The 17,548-nt window shown below is 42.0% G+C and overlaps 1 protein-coding gene across 3 annotated transcripts in view; it reads left to right on the top strand.

Annotated features, from left to right (window-relative positions):
- The window catches only part of actn1 (actinin, alpha 1), a 54,455-nt gene extending 46,893 nt beyond the window's left edge, over nucleotides 1-7,562 (top strand). The window contains exons 15-22 of one of the 3 annotated variants that reach the window (XM_031733455.2): nucleotides 311-493; nucleotides 1,294-1,428; nucleotides 1,835-2,014; nucleotides 3,455-3,601; nucleotides 5,764-5,844; nucleotides 6,162-6,227; nucleotides 6,526-6,684; nucleotides 6,981-7,562. In XM_031733455.2, coding sequence (XP_031589315.1) covers nucleotides 311-493; nucleotides 1,294-1,428; nucleotides 1,835-2,014; nucleotides 3,455-3,601; nucleotides 5,764-5,844; nucleotides 6,162-6,227; nucleotides 6,526-6,684; nucleotides 6,981-7,139 — 1,110 coding nt within the window. In that variant the 3' untranslated portion in view covers nucleotides 7,140-7,562. The remainder of the gene's footprint in view (nucleotides 1-310; nucleotides 494-1,293; nucleotides 1,429-1,834; nucleotides 2,015-3,454; nucleotides 3,602-5,763; nucleotides 5,845-6,161; nucleotides 6,228-6,525; nucleotides 6,685-6,980) is intronic. The other 2 variants (XM_031733453.2, XM_031733452.2) reach the window with 2 other exon arrangements.
- Nucleotides 7,563-17,548: the final 9,986 nt, after the last annotated feature.

Consider the following 17,548-nt stretch of genomic DNA (forward strand, 5'->3'; position numbering starts at 1 on the left):
CCCATGTAGAGCAAAATTTAGTATTTTGGTCAAAATAACCAAAAATGTGATGTCCACATATGTGGACGGCAGGTCCTAGGAGGTTAACTAATGAATCAATCAAGAGAACAAAAACGAAAATGCAGTTGTTTGAATTTGGCTGCTTCTTCTTTCTTTTTTTATATATGACATTCTTAATATCTCTGCACAGTGTAATATAAGTTCTATATCACTACAGTTTTTAGGCAAAACAATTGAAACTCAAATTTTTGTATTTCATAATTCACAAAAAAGACCAGTTGTCTTTATTTGTCTACATTTTGTGTGTCAGGGATTAAGCACAGCCCACGAGCAGTTCAAAGCCACGCTGCCAGAGGCTGACAAAGAGCGCTTGGCCATCCTGGGAATTCACAATGAGATTGCCAAAATTGTGCAGACCTATCATGTGAATATTGCCGGCACCAACCCGTATACTACCATCAATCCACAGGAGATTAATGCCAAATGGGACAAGGTAATACAATCAATAAAAATGTAAAATATGATGTTTTTTGTTTTCATTTGTTGGAATTTTCATGTGTGTGGGTTTTTTTTTTTTTCTGTGCACGATGAGTGAAAATTTGGGGTCTAGTGCATTTTTTCTCCTTTCAGTTATCCATTCACTACTTAATCCAGATTTTTAAGTAATCTGGAGTGTCCATAAATCCAAACCACAAACAAAAAAGAACGAAAGAAAGAAAACCTGTGATAGAAATAAAAGCAAAAATGTACAAGACAAAAAGTTTGGATGAGGCATAACATAGTAAATAATAGAGGTCTTGGGAGAACAGTTGGTAAAGAGAAAAACATCAGGGAAGGAAAAGCTTGTTTTGTGTCATGTTGGGTTTTATTACTTTTTAATATTTAATCAGTCAGAATACAAACCCACATTTTATTGCCCACAGTTCTGCATAATAATTCAGAGATAATTAAATTTAGAACAAAAGACGGGGAGAAAAAGGAAGGCAACAAAAGAGACAACAAAGAAAATGTGAGCTCTTTAAAGTCACTTAAAATGAGTATGGCAGCTCCAGTCAAAGCAAATTCATGCTTTGGTAAGCTTTAGTGGCATAAGAGATTTGTTTTTATATTCAGTAAGGGAATAAGAACTTGTGTTATGGAAAAGTGAAGCACTGAGAGACAATCTTTTTTTAAAAAGTGGGGGAAAAGAGTTTCTCCATTCATTACAGGTTGCATTGTTCCCGTCTTTATTGTTGTCACACGAGTCAGTATTAACACAATTGGGTGTTTCCATCAATCTTCCGGCTGCTGTAGGTCAGGCAGCTGGTGCCGCAGCGCGACCAGGCTTTGATTGAAGAGCACGCCCGGCAGCAGAACAACGAGCGTCTGCGCAGACAGTTTGCCAACCAGGCCAATGTCATCGGGCCCTGGATCCAAACCAAGATGGAGGTCAGTGTGAACAGAAACGGCAGTTGGATGAGCACATTATAAGTTGAGAATGAGGCCAGAGTGATGGTTTGGTCTTTAGGTCTGAACTAGGGGTTATTATTTTTTTTTTTCCTGTCACAGAATTTCATAATCAAAAGTTTTATATAAAGGAGACATTTTTATGTTCTTGAAAGCTTGATCCTGGTGGTACTTACATAATGGTGACATATGTTATATTCAGTAAAATAGCAGAGATGCTGCCCTTTATAAAAAAAAAATAATTGATGAATGAAAAGCTTCAAAGTCAGGCTGTGGTATTTGATTTTTGGCTATTCTTGAATGTATTCATGTATGCATGTCCTCATCTCTGCTGTGACTCATTGTTCTCATTAAAAGGTGTCATAACCTTCTCTGTGTGCTTACACAGGAAATTGGCCGCATCTCAATCGAGATGCACGGCACCCTGGAGGACCAGCTGACGCACCTCCGCCAGTACGAGAAAAGCATCGTCAACTACAAGCCAAAGATCGACCAGCTGGAGGGAGACCACCAGCTCATTCAGGAAGCTCTCATCTTTGACAACAAGCACACCAACTACACCATGGAGGTAAACATTTCTTCTGGCGCCAACAAATATTCACATTAGTGTTCCTAATTTCACTTCTCACTCCGGGTCTTCGACTCGTCTGTCTGACTTGGCTGCGTCCTGTGAATACTTTGGTTTTCTTGGTTTCCAAACACTACAGAACAATAGATGGCGGTATGTTTACATGGCCACAAGAAAGTCTTTACGAATATGAAGCTTTTGGCTGGTCTTTAGTGTACAGTATCAACTTTCTGGCTCATGAGCCAAGTTTTGGGGAACTGTGCCCGCCAAGAATAGCTTTTACAAGCCAAACTAATTTGTATTTTGTCTGCATAATTACAGACATATTTTCCAAACTTTTATGTAGGCAACTGTCCAGAATCGGCTACTGGGAAGCAACAAAAGCACCTTGTCTACTGTTTTTTAGTAAATGAAGGATATTCTTTTTTCTTATGAGAGTAGATCTCTTCTTAATCTACTTTCTTGTTGTCTCACACAACAAATTACATGAAAATATTAAAACCAGCAATAAATTCACTAAAAGCTCATTGGTGTATGTGCTGTTGTTCAAAAATTAGAGAAGAAACACATCTGTTAGCCATGATGTCGCGCTTTAAGGGTCAGTCCCGTATATACAGTCCTCTCCTTACACCACAGGTGTCGAACTCCAGGCCTCGAGGACCGCTCTCCTACTTGTTTTCCAACTAACCTGCCCTTGCAGCTTCTTATTGGCAAAGCACACCTGATCCAGGTAATCAGCAGCAGGTAGGGCAAGGATATCACAAAAACAAGCAGGATGCTGGCCCTTGAGGACTGGAGTTTTACGCCACTGTCTTACACTCACTGATCTGCAGTTGAAACTAGTCCCCAGCAAGTAGAATACTGGCTCCTGTTGCAATGTTTGCCATGCTCAGCTGGTTTAGTAAACTGTTTTGCATATTTGTTTGTGTTTTGACGATTTTCTAGCTGCTCATATTTGAGCAGAATCTAATGGATTTGAACCCTGAGTACCACACACTGTAAAATCAGTGCTGAGAGATGGTTTAAACATGGTTTTGCTGTTTTTATGGGCTTTGTTGACTTAAACATAGTTTGGAGGATGCTGTTTTATACACAGCTGAGTGAATTGTACTCAGTCTGGAGTGCAGTTGATAGACAGCCATTACTTTTCATTGTAATCTTTGTACCTGTTAGAGGAAAAGGGCAGACAAATAATAGAATGTGCATTATCAAAGCATTCAGATAGTTGTTATAACATTTTATTCTTCAAAAGTACAATTTACAGGCTATATCTGACACATCTGCCTTGTACTGAGCTGCAATTTTCCTCTTCTCTTTACACAGGGCATAAAACAATCTACAAACCACCTCTGCTAAAGCTCAGCTAAAACCAGTCCCTCTGAAACTCTTCTTTAGCCAACCTTAACACTTCCTTTGCCTTCATCTTTCTCTCCCCTCCAGCACATCCGTGTGGGCTGGGAGCAGCTGCTCACCACCATCGCTCGTACCATCAACGAAATCGAGAACCAGATCTTGACAAGAGACGCCAAGGGCATCAGCCAAGAGCAGCTGAACGAGTTCCGGGCTTCCTTCAACCACTTCGACAGGGTCAGTACTCGCACTGTGCAGACACACTGGAGAGGTCCGGACATTTGCAGACAACTTTACTTTGTTTTAAACTTGTGACTATTTTGACATTTGGGAAATATGCTTTTAGGTTCCTTCACTAACAAATTTGATGCACCTGTGATGTTTGTCTGATAAATGTGAGGCTAAATCAGGAAACACAAAAGAAGAAAAACGGTTTTCCATGTTCAAGTAACTGACATCGGACACTAGCTGGTTAATTAGCATGCTGTACCTCATTTGCATTCAGCAAATGAGATGAAAAGGTTTCAAAGTGCAAGTTGCACAGTTTGACAAGGGTATTAACTCAGACTGTTTCCTGGCCAGGTCTGTGGGGTTTCTACACATACAAGCACCAATAGCAACAACCTAAAACCTCTTTGGGATGTGCCAAAAATTCCTCTATGCAGGAAAAACTCTGAACTTCTGAGGTGCCCTTTTGTGAGCTTTATGAGCTCTAGGCTAACCATGTACTGCCTCTACTATTAGACAATGCATTTTTCCAAAATGTCAAACTATTCTTCTGCAGATTTAAGTAACACTGTGGCATTTGGAGTCACTCATTTTTCTGTATATTCAGACATCACCAGCAAAGCAAAGAAGATGAGGTGAGGCTGTATAACCTAACCGGTTTGAGATGATGTTTTTATCCTGTCATGCTGCCCGACGTGTGGCTAACAGCAATCCTTTAACCAGAAACTTGAAGAAAACGAGTGTGTAGAGTAGAGTTTGTTTGTGGAACGCGTAAGGGTGCACCCAAGGGTTATGGCTGGGTTGAAAAGGGACTTACAGTTCAGTGATGCAACATTCATCTTTAAAAGCTTTCAGACGTTTTTGCAAAAGTGGTAGTCTGGCAGAATGAGCCTCAAGGCTCAGCTGGATGCTTTTGTGATACGTGAAATTAAGATGAAACACAGAAGAGGAATATTAAAGTTAGCATTACAGGCTTTCCTTGGATAGCTGCCTCTGTACATCTCCTTCTCCTATCTCCAGAGCTTAGTGTTTACATTGGCGCAGACATGTCAGGAACAGCATCAATTATGGATGAGATTTTATTTATCTCCATCACCCCACCCCCGCACATTACCATAAGTTCATGCCTTCATCCGGAGCCGTCCTATTGTTAATCAATACCCGAGGTCAACAATCAGAACCCACAGGAGCACAAATGTAGACCTCGCCCTGCTTTGGTTTAAACATGTTTAGCTGGGCTTTCAGCTAAACATGTGTTGGTAGATGTGATGGGGACCTAAAGTGCTGCAATTATCTGCTTTTTAAAGTCTACTGAGGAAAAAAGCAAAAAGTATTTCCTGGTTGTCTCAGGATTCACATCTTTCTCTGAAGGTTATCTTTGTTCATGTGTAATGAACAGCTTTCCTGACATTGCTTGATTAGCCAGATATTAAGCCAGATTAGCCAATACTGAGAAAAAATAACAGAATAATGAAAAGCTTCAGGTAAATATTTACTTTTGAAAGCTGGACAAAATGGTTTTTACAGCTTCTCAAATGGGAATAGTTGAGGTTTGCTTCATCTTCTCTCATATTAAACTGAAAATATTTGTTTTCAAAACCCAAACTGACGCTCTTAAATCATCTGATTTTGTGATTTAAAAAAAAAAAAAAGACTTTGACTTATAATTGTGAGAAGTGTTTAATGACGTGCTCACTCCAGTGTTTTTGCTGTACAAAGAAAGGTAAAAAGAAAGTTCTGCTTTTAAGAAAGATAATCATTGTGTTGCTAAGTACATGTGCCATCAATGATATGAATAACCTCTCCACAAGGTCCTGTAGTCTGCCTGCCACACTGCACATTAACGCCTCTGAATGCCTCGCCAAGCATGGCAGCACTGCTGCCACCGTGTGTTCACCTGCCAGATCCTAATGAATATGCACTGTGTTCTCTGTTTTCTATCTCTCGTGCATGGCCCTCTTCACCCCCTCACCTCTTTTTGCCCCCACCATGCATGGTGCACTACCCCCGCCCCCCACCCACTTCTACTCCTCCCCCACCAACACCACCTCACCTGTCCTGCCCCCTTCCACCACCACTCCCTCACCTCACCACCACTGACACCCCTGTATGTGTTGCTGCATGGCCTGTGGCCCCGACGCCTCGCCTGGCACTGGCCTCCCACACCCCAGGACCACTCGGGCACTCTGGGCGCGGAGGAGTTCAAGGCCTGCCTGATCAGCCTGGGCTTCGATATCGCCAACGATGCACAGGTACTTAATTGTAGCCACACCCTTGCGGTGAGAGGTTTAACTGGTTTCTTCTTTTTTTGTTTTTCTTTTGCACTTTTCCCCCCTTATACTTCCATCCCTCCCCTTCTATTCTATTCTTGCTTTTCGTCCTCCTCTCTACATCTCCCTATGTGGTTTCCCCCTCACCCTGCAACATCCACATCACGGATTGTGTGGATTTCTTCCTTAATTCTACTCTTTTTTTAACCTTTAATGCTTCACATGGCTATCCCTGCCCCTCCTTCTCTGTTTCTCTCTTTTCCGCCTGGTTTTGTTTTTCCCTCGCTGACATCTTGTAGAAGAGAACAGGAATCATGGACCCTGAAGACTTCAAAACCTGCCTTATCTCCATGGGTTACAACCTGGTAAAGCCATGTGCAGTTTTCAAGTATGACCATTTGTTTATGTGTTATTAACAAGAAGCGGTAATGAGGAGATTTTTTTTTAACCTTAAATATGATCAAATACTGTGCTGTTGATATTATTTTGGACTTGTATAATTTTTTAAGTGCAATTCAATTTATTCTGAACACTGCTTAAAATTTGCTTGTTTATTACATACTTGCACATTAACAGTAGGACAAATATATCACTGCATGCAGGGTGTCAGTCATTTGCAGTGCTTTGTGCATTGTCTCTCATACATCCTCTTTGTTACCACAGGGTGAAAACGAGTTCTCCCGCATCATGAGCATAGTGGATCCCAACAGAATGGGCCTCGTCACCTTCCAGGCATTCATTGACTTTATGTCCCGCGAAACAGCCGACACAGACACCGCCGACCAAGTCATGGCCTCCTTCAAAGTTCTGGCAGGGGATAAGGTAAAGTATTATATTAAACAACACACAGCCTATATATATTGGTAAAAATTAAACATAGTTATTTTTGGAGCTTAATCCTTTAGAATTGGACTTAAAGTGGTCATAGTTAATAACTGAGTGCTAACAATGAATGGCATGACTACCATAAGGACACAGGAGATTATCAGCAATATCTCCAGTACATCTCAGCTCTGCAGAGCTTTTGACCATCATCGTTTGGTTTCCTGGCTTTTTGTATTAGATTGTGTTTGTCTAATTTTGTAACATATCTTGTTTGTTTTTGTCATGCCTGTTAGAATTACATTTTAGCTGATGAGCTCCGCAGGGAGCTGCCTCCAGACCAGGCCGAGTACTGCATCGCTCGCATGGCCCCGTACACTGGCCCCGACGGTGTCCCCGGAGCCCTCGACTACATGTCGTTCTCTACCGCCCTGTATGGAGAGAGCGACCTCTGAACACTCTGTCAGTTGTCCTGACGCGGGACCACCAGCCTACTCTAATCAACCGCCACGTCCTCTGAAATGCCCAGTCACCACCCTCCTGTTCATTTTTTTTTGTATGTCTCTGGCCTTATCTTTTTGTCATTATCCTATGTCTCCTCCTGCTTTTCTCCCCTTCCACCTGTCCAGCCTCTCCACCGCTCCCTCACACTCTGTCTCCGTTGTATTTGCTTCCCACGCAATGCAGCAGCTCTCCAGGTTTACAAAGAGGGAGAGACAAAAAATATTTTGTTTTCTGTTTTTATTTTCTTGTTGTCATTGTTTTTCTTCATGAAATGAATAAAGTTAACATATTTTATTATACTGAACAAAAAAGGTATTTTTCTTCACCTGATTGAAAATAAGAGACAACAATTGTAATAAAGAAAAATTGCTATACTTTCTCTTCTAATTCTGTGTTTGCTCCAGGAATCATCAGTGGCAGTTTTTCCCCCAAAGAGGGTTAAGTGGGGAGTTTGTGCCTGTAGTATATTTTCTTACATCTTTAAACTACCTGTATGACTCCCAAAGTCCAAAGAAAAGCTGATAGCCAGTATATGTGTATATGTATATATAGATATATATTTTTAGGCCACCTACTCATCGGAAGGTTGGTGTATTCCTGGCTGCTCCAGTCTGCATGCCAATGTACCCTTGGGAAAGACACTGAACACCAGGTTGCTCTCTGATGCATCCATCAGATTATGAATGTATGTGAATGTTACACAGAAAGGACTTAGATATAGAAATAGTGCTTGAATGAATGGGTGAATGAGACATTTTTTACACAGAGCTTTGATTGCTGAAGCAGAGTAGAAAAGCCCCATAGAGCACCAAGTTTAGTTACCATAGATGTACATAAAATGATCATTAAAATTATTCTAGATGTCACAAACTAGAAAAATAATGAAAACAAAACGGTGAGAAAAAAAAAAAAAGCGGGCACACCGGAAAAGAGCCAGAGGCAGCTTTTGCTCAGTAATATTTATTCACTGCATGTCCTCGTCTTATTTGTCATGGCCTAGAGGTGAGTGAGACAGTTCTATGATAAATTTGAGGTAGAGCGCCACAATAATCCACAGAGTATTCCTGTTAAAAACAATATAAACTCAGAAGTCCTATATAACAGCTGACCTACTGGATGTGATGAAGAACGCATTATTATGTGTAAATGCGCATATTTATCAAACTGTGATCCTCCAGAAGTTGCTTAAATTTTATGAAATTTCTAAGATTGAACCCGGTTTAAGCAACAAGGACGTAGATCTATGTTTGTTTCTTCAGTGTTAAACAAGCAAATACTCTTCCTCGCCTTCTGGCACCCCACGCTTCGTAATCGTATTGAGGACCAGAAGCATTCCAGGTTCTGCTCTAAACATAGGTTGTTTGGACTCGGTGATAACCTGCAGGATAACCCAAACTCTTGGCACTGAGCTGCAAGTCGTTCACCTGTAGTGATTATGCATGAGCTGTCAATAAAGTAACTCTCAGCAGCATCAATATAACACATGCTCCACGCCCCGAAAGCTTTAATAAATGTTGTCCCTATGAGGGACCTTATTTTCATCAGGATTGTGAGTGAACGTTCGGCGACTTTAGAGATTAGTTGGAGAACAACAAAAACAAGAAACCCTTTATATTTACATCATGGAACCATCGGAAAGAGATATATTTGACCGATCACAGCCAGCTGATGAAACAACAGCTGAGGAAGAGCGGCACTGGCTGTTTGCTTGCATTGTATTGGTCAGAGTCCTGAGGAAATGTAATGCTCTCCAAAGCTACACTAAAGACAAGCATGTCACAGACACTAAAGTGTTGCTAGACCAGACAATGGAGGGCCTCAGCATCCCAAAGAGCACAGATGTATCAAAAAAGCAATGAAGCAATGAAAGTTTCAGGTTTATGTCTTATGTCAGTGTTCTAGTTTCGCTTCCTCTGTCTCGTTAGGTCTAATTTCTCCCGGCTGTGTTCCCACCTGTTCCTCATTCCCTCATGAGTATTTATATTGTGTGTCCTCCAGTGTTCATAGTCACGTTGTACCTTTAACTTGCTATGTGTTTTTCTTCCGTGCTCCCACTCGCTTGTCTTTAGGTTTTCCTATTGTTTTGTTATTAGCTTTGCGTTTTCAGTTTAGGTCTGTTTTTGCGAGTTTATGTTGGGAGTTTCTGCCACAGCGCAATAAAGCTGCCTCTTTTAGTTCACTGTGTTTAGTTCACTCTAAATTTTTTTCTTTTGTCATTACTCAGCTTTTTTACATTTTAAGGATGTTCAGCTGCTTTTCAGCTTTGAAACTTCTGTGTGAATGTCAGCTTTCAACAGTTCTGCACTTTTGTTTTCAAGTGAGAAATTCTCTTTTTCAGCTCATTCAACATTTTTAACTTAACCTTCAGCAATTTTTTTTTTGAGTCAACAATTTTGGATGGTTTTTTAAGTTCTGGGAACTTAAAAAATCTAATTAGATTTTACAATATAACAGCTACAGTTGCCCTGGGGAAATCGAGCAAAAGGCAACCATCAGGGCCTAGCTGGGTCTGGACTGACTGGTCCAGTGGTTTGTAGAAACTTCCTGTCTTTCTTTCATCACAGCTGTCCTGTACTGGATGAGGCAGACATCATGTCGGAAACACCAGGAAGACTGAAGTTCATTGCAGGGATCAAACAGGACCCAGCAGCTCCCTCAGAGGGAAGTCTTCTTCATACCTCCACCATAGACCTGCCCCAGGAGATGGACAAATCCAGCCCTTTATGAAAGTTGCGATTGCAGCATTTGCAAGCTTTGTCTTGCAGCTTTGTCTTTTTTTTTTTTACAAAAGACAAAGCTTTATATTTCAACAGATTATACAGTATAATAAAACTTTACATTTGAGTCTTCGGTGCTTTTTAACAGAGATCTGCAAAGATGAGATGATGGACCAGGTTTCCTGTCCTGCTTCAGTCATTCTGCAGGAAAACAGAGACAAATATATAGAGGTATTATCACCAGTGTTCTGATAAGCTGTCTTAACATTGACATGTATTAATGTTTCATATTATTCCTCTTGGAGGACATAAGCTATATAGGTGCACATTCAATTCAATTCTGTTTTATTTATTTAACGCCAAATCACAACAGCAGCTACATCAAGGCGCTTTATGTTGTAAGTAAAGACACTACAATAATACAGAGGAAACCCCAACAATCAAACAACACCCAATGAACAAGCATTTGGTGACAGTAATAAAGAAACACTCTTTTCACAGAAAGAAACTTCCCACAGAACCAGACTCAAGGAGGGACAGCCATCTGAGGTGCAGCCACATGTAACTTAATGAATAATGCCTTATTAAGAATGATGGAGACAGATTTTTAGAATTGATATATGAAAAAAACACACAAAAGAACCCCCAAAAAAGAGTCTCCAGAAAAAAACAACTTAATTTGCTAAAATGTCATCATTTGGTTTAAACACATAAATAATACTTTACTATTATTATTGTTGTTTTTTAATTTAGCAGGTCTCTTTTATGTTATGGACATCAGCTATGCCATCAACCAACTGAGATACCTGCTATAGAATGAAACTGATGGTATAGACAGTTGGTTTCGGCCACGAATACTGTGAAAACATTTTCACAATACAGCGTTAAATTTTCAGTTAATGAGGGACTGTTCAAATACATACTTTTTCTTATTTTTGTGTTACTGCCTTCACAGAAGTGGCGAGAGACGGGAACATACCACTGTTTACAGAAAATAAGCTCTGCACCGGAGCTGAAGAAGAGTCCAGTTTATTGTTCTTACGGTACAATATTAATGATAAAAGTACATTAATGGTAGCATTATTTAATGACTGCGTGAATGCCGCCGATTTTAGTATTAGTATTTCGAAGAAAACATTATGGACGTGTAATTTTATTAATAATTTCTAGACAAAAACAATGAAAACACTGTAAAGAAAATAACGCTTGAAGATCGAGTGTATTCTTTAGTTAGAAATGAAACACACACACACTGTGTATAGCAGCTGACCTATCGGATGTGATACTAACACATTATTTACCGTCAGATGATCCTGGCAACTCAACCGTTGTTCCCTCGATTCATTACGCATTTCTGCATTATCGCATTTCTGGACTGAATGCGATACTGCAGGCATTCCTTAAACTTTAAGAATGTATTTTCCACACACACGTTTGGGACGCTGCATTTACATAAGTAAATAAAACCATTGAGATAAATTCACCTGGAAATAAAAACAAAAATATATATATTATTTATACTCAGGTCCTTAATGAGTTTTCATTTAAATTATGTTTTCCCCTTAGCGAGTGTGCCGGTGTGCGCATGTGCGAATGTGAACCTTTGACGCGTCATGAGTTCTCTTTGATGCGTCACAGATAAGATAATTCGCAGAGGGCATATAGGGACCCTAAACTCACTAGGATTGTGAGTGAACGTCCGGTGACTTTTGAGATTAGTTGGAGAACAAGAAAAACAAGAAACCCTTTATATTTAAATTATGAAACCATCGGCAAGAGATATATTTGACCGATCACAGCCAGCTGATGAAACAACAGCCAAGGAAGAGCGGCACCGGCTGTTGGCTTGCATTGTATTGGTCAGAGTCCTGAGGAAATGTAAAGCTCTCCAAAGCTCCACTAAAGACGAGCATGCCACCCACACTAAAGTGCTGCTAGACCAGACAATGGAGGGCCTCATCATCCCAAAGAGCGCAGATGTGTCAAAAACGCTCGTCAAACAGATCAGCAGGGCTGTCCTCAGTGACCTTCAAAAGGCACTGACTGCTGAGAAGCTGAAAAACATACTTACTACACCAGATCCAGCTGTGGACATAATAATTGTGAAGGCTTTGCAGTTCTGTATGAAGGAAGTCCTGGAGCAGGTTGCAAGGAAGCCAAGGAGTTTTTGGCGTGACGATACCATCAAATTCCTAATATTTGCTGCTGGAATTATCTGTACCTTTCTTTTGCTGGCAATCCTCCTCTGACAACAGGTCACAGCTGCTGATGGAAGTTTGCAACAGGTGACAGGACCTGGAACAACGGTAAGTTATAGTTAAAAAGAAATAATACTAGGTAAGGGAGTCCTCTTCCTTACAATACAACTAAATTGTCAGTGAACATTTAAACGCCACCTGGTCGCGACAGATGGCCACCCCTTCCTGGGCCCGGTTCTGTCGGAGGTTTCCTCCCATTAAAGGGGGGTTTTTCCTCCCCGCTGTCGCCAAGTGCTTGCTCATAGGGGATTTGGGGGCTTTTAAAAAAAAAAGTTCACTGGCATCAAAATTAGGACTCAGCAAATATGTTTTAAATGGATGATTCCAAATGAGGAATCATCCATTTACATATTTGCGAGTCACATTTAGTTGTATATAATTATGATTTCTTAAGATTTCAAATAATAAATTTCTTTTTAAAGAATATTGGAAAAAACAATGTCTCATTATTTCATATAATTTCAAATAACATACCATGTGATGTCAACATATATTTGTTACATTTGCAGTGCTCGTGGTCTTATATTCTTATGATTCTGTTCATTTTATGAGTATATCCTTCTGCCTTGCTTCACATATTTACTGCTGCTTGGCTAGCTTTAGTCATGCCAGCATCAGCACAGGTAGAAACAGGTATCCATCAGAGATATCACATGTAGCTTGTGTTTATGTTCAGAGTATTACAGTCCTGGGCCGGTGGCCCAGTGTCTTGATTTTGTATTGTTGTTTGTTAGTCTGTTTTTTCTTTTGGTTCATGGTTTATGACTACTGGTGTCACGGACCCAGCTCTGGAGGACTCGGGGTCCGTGAGCAGTGTGGACTGTTATTATTATTATTATTATTATTGTTATTATTATCATTATTACTATTATTATCATTTGGTGTATGTGTGTGCACTGTTCCGCTGTCTGGGGGTTTTGTTCCATGTGTCTAAGTATAGCAGGGGTGGGCAATTCCAGGCCCCGAGGGCCGGTGTCCCTGCAGGTTTTACATGTGTCCTTGAACCAACACAGCTGATTTAAATGGCTAAATTAGCTCCTCAACATGTCCTGAAGTTCTCCACAGGCCTGGTAATGAACTAATCATGTGATTCAGGTGTGTTGACCCAAGGTGAGATCTAAAACCTGCAGGGACACAGGCCCTTGGGGCCTGGAATTGCCCACCCCTGATGTATAGGGAGGTGTGTGTGTGTGCGTGGTTGTGGCTGTGGCCAGGAGGCCGGGCTACAGGCACCGTCAGGCCTGTGGATGACTGGCCACGCCCAAGGAGGATGCCACACACCTGCAGCGGATCAGCGTTGGCAGAGGGAGCTACTTAATGGTGTGGTGAAGCGTCCACCGACGCAGGATCATTGCGTGAGACTCCACGTTAGTCTTCCGCTTAGTAAAGTTAGTGTGTGTATGCCCGCAGTTGTAAAGTATCCTGACGGCTGCTTCTGTTGTTTCCCCAGGAGAAGTGTGGAGCACCAGACAGCAGCCAGCACGAGGAGTGCTGGGACACGGGAGCGGAGAGCACAAAGCCACGGACTCTTTAGGGAAAGACACCACACGGGAGTGAAGGGAGAGCACGGGATTTATTGTTATTTTCCACTTTAGTATTTCAAGAAAACATTATGGACGTGTAATTTTATTAATAATTTCTAGACAAAAACAATGAAAACACTGTAAAGAAAATAACGCTTGAAGATCGAGTGTATTCTTTAGTTAGAAATGAAACACACACACACACACACTGTGTATAGCAGCTGACCTATCGGATGTGATACTAACACATTATTTACCGTCAGATGATCCTGGCAACTCAACCGTTGTTCCCTCGATTCATTACGCATTTCTGGACTGAATGCGATACTGCAGGCATTTCTTAAACTTTAAGAATGTATTTTCCACACACACGTTTGGGACGCTGCATTTACATAAGTAAATAAAACCATTGAGATAAATTCACCTGGAAATAAAAACAAAAATATATGTATTATTTATACTCAGTTCCTTAATGAGTTTTCATTTAAATTACGTTTTCCCCCTTAGCGAGTGTGCGGGTGTGCGCATGTGCGAATGTGAACCTTTGACGCGTCATGAGTTCTCTTTGATGCGTCACAGATAAGATAATTCGCAGAGGGCATATAGGGACCCTAAACTCACTAGGATTGTGAGTGAACGTCCGGCGACTTTTGAGATTGGTTGGAGAACAAGGAAAAACAAGAAACCCTTTATATTTAAATTATGAAACCATCGGCAAGAGATATATTTGACCGATCACAGCCAGCTGATGAAACAACAGCCAAGGAAGAGCGGCACCGGCTGCTGGCTTGCATTGTATTGGTCAGAGTCCTGAGGAAATGTAAAGCTCTCCAAAGCTGCACTAAAGACGAGCATGCCACCCACACTAAAGTGCTGCTAGACCAGACAATGGAGGGCCTCAGCATCCCAAAGAGCGCAGATGTGTCAAAAACGCTCGTCAAACAGATCAGCAGGGCTGTCCTCAGTGACCTTCAAAAGGCACTGACTGCTGAGAAGCTGAAAAACATACTTACTACACCAGATCCAGCTGTGGACATAATAATTGTGAAGGCTTTGCAGTTCTGTATGAAGGAAGTCCTGGAGCAGGTTGCAAGGAAGCCAAGGAGTTTTTGGCGTGACGATACCATCAAATTCCTAATATTTGCTGCTGGAATTGTCTGTACCTTTCTTTTGCTGGCAATCCTCCTCTGACAACAGGTCACAGCTGCTGATGGAAGTTTGCAACAGGTGCCTTTGTTTTGTTTTTTTTCTTCCTTTTCTTCTCGTCTACCTTCTCCTTAATGGTAGAGCTTATTTGCTCCCAATACCAACTCTTTTCTCTACACAAGGGTTGTTACACCCCCCCCCAGCAATTAGAAGGCAGTCCTCAGCTGGACCCCAGGTGACCCTCCTCCCGCTACCCCCTTTCACTATACATAGCTACTTTAGGTAGTAAGCAGGTTGTGGAGGAATTGTTAGACACCCTTACCTTACAGCATTGGTACAATCAATAAACAAAATTAGTGCTTGAAGCAAACAAGATAGAACATGCAGTATTACTGGCTAGTCATCCTCTGGAGATGGTCCTAGACAAGGGAAAAACAGTCAAAAACACAACACATCCCGTCGCTTAAATCAGTACGATAGAAAACCAAACCAAAAGCCTCTCACGGCCGTGGTGACGAGGGTTCAGTGGAACAGAACAAGTAATCATCCCTTATGAACAGAATAATTACATTACATACATCTTGCATGAAACCAACCCTCAGTCAACCTCAAGTTTGTCCGTATAATAACGGTTAATCCACCTGGTACCCGTCCAACCAGCGGTCATTACGGGGCACCGGCGGGATTCGTTGGGGAGATGGCCCCTCTCTCGGCTCTCCCGTAGCTCCATGATCCAAACCCTTCAGCAGGCTCTTTTGTAGCTCCCGCAAATCTCGTAAGCAAACTCGTAGATTCTCGACCTCTCCTCGCAAGTTTTCCACTTCAAGGTTGAGGTCAAGAGATGTAGAGCGAGGGATGATGTACTCTGTCGCGCTGCAGCACCCGGGTCGCAGCCATCTTCCTCACTCCCCGTGTCTGCGTGGGACGCCATTTTTAAAGTGTGGCCGAAACCACTCTCTCCCACAAAAGTTATGGCAAAGTAAAAAGAGCGTTCACACACAGAACCTAAGCGTTAATATCAGTCAGACAGAGAGCGTCCGTGCACACTCTGATACTTCAATGCTTCACACGAAACAACACGTCCCTCTGAATGAACACTGAGTCAAAGTCACTGTAGCTTTAGCCTTAGCTTTAGCGCCGCCGATGTCGTAACGGTCCAATAGCACTGAGCTGGCGGTCCGACGGACCGTACAGTTACTCACGGAGTACTCTCCCTCGGCGAGCGAGCGTGTCAAGCGATCAGTCGGTGCTCTTCCGTGCCTGCAAATAGTTGAAATCGCGGGGAGTCGGCTCCGTCACGGCGTCCTATCGGCCGGCCAATGCAGCCAGACGAAGAGGAAAAAAAAAAACACGCCACCTCAGCCGAAGTGTCGACCGTTGAAAAACACGGGAAAAATATCCGAGCCCATCGTCAGACGGTCCGGAAGACGATGAAGATCCAGAGAACAATGTTCGGGCGCCACTTTGTAACAGCAGTCTGGCGAGGAAGGAGCGGCTAGCAGGTCCAGCGAGCGCGTGGTGTGGGGGTTAGCCGAATAACCCGAAGCCAGTCGGTTAAATCCAATAACAGACCTTTATTTGGTGTCAGCAACATTACACCTCATAAGCCAGGTCTCCACGGCTGTACTCATCCGTGCATACATGCGCGGAGGTTGGTATCGCCGGCGCCAGCTGGTCACAATAGTATGGTTTCTTTTGAGAGAAAAGAACATGAGCAGCATAGAATGGCTGCCGCTAACAACACACCCACTAGGAGACTCCCAAAGCTATTACAATAGTAGGGCAACCCCCCCCTAGTGTATGGAACTCCAAAGTGTTCAAAATTAAATAAATAAATAAATAGGACATGATGAAATAAATACAACTAAATTGTCAGTGTAGGAGCCATATGAGTTGCTCTTTTTTGATTAAGTGGGTTGGTTTAAATGGACTCACTGTATTGGTGCACGGGTGTGGGGCGTGTCTCATGGGTGTGTTGATAAATGTCGTTGCACTCACCTGTTCACCGCATCTGATGTTGATGAGCAGAAAGGTAGGTTGAGCATGAGGCAAAACCCTTCCGTTAAACGCAGCTTGAGCGCAGATTGAATGATTTTGATGTATTTTGACTGTAACTTCATGGTTTTTGTATATTTATGCACTAATTGATGCCATAGGCCAAGTTGTTATTTGGCATAGTAATTGGTTCAAGGTTCAAGGTTCTTTATTTGTCACATGCATAGTTATACAAGTATAACACACAGTGAAATGTATCCTGACACGCTCCTCGACATGTGCAAAAACATGGGGTGGGGGTAGAGGGATAACATTATAAATATATATATATATATAGTATATACATTGGGTGAATGTGCAGTAGAAGCAGCAGCAGGTGAATTCTGTACATTAATATGAATAGACATCTGACTATTTTACAGAATGGACAATATAAACATATTTAAAGTTAAAGGAAGTTAAAGGAATTGAGTGTCTGGAGGAGAGTCTCAGTCAATTATAGATGATGTGAGATGGCGCGTGTGTGTGTGTGTGTGTGTGTGTGTGTGTGTGTGTGTGTGTGTGTGTGTGTGTGTGTGGGGGGGGGGGGGGGGGGGGGTGTTGGTTTAGGGCCCGGATGGCTTGAGGATAAAAGCTCTTCTTGAGTCTCTCTGTCCTTGCCCGGATGATGCGGAACCTTCTACCAGATTGTAGAAGTTGGAACAGTTTGTTGCCAGGATGG

This window comes from Oreochromis aureus, linkage group 19, assembly GCF_013358895.1.
Source record: "Oreochromis aureus strain Israel breed Guangdong linkage group 19, ZZ_aureus, whole genome shotgun sequence".
NCBI classification, from domain to species: domain Eukaryota; kingdom Metazoa; phylum Chordata; class Actinopteri; order Cichliformes; family Cichlidae; genus Oreochromis; species Oreochromis aureus.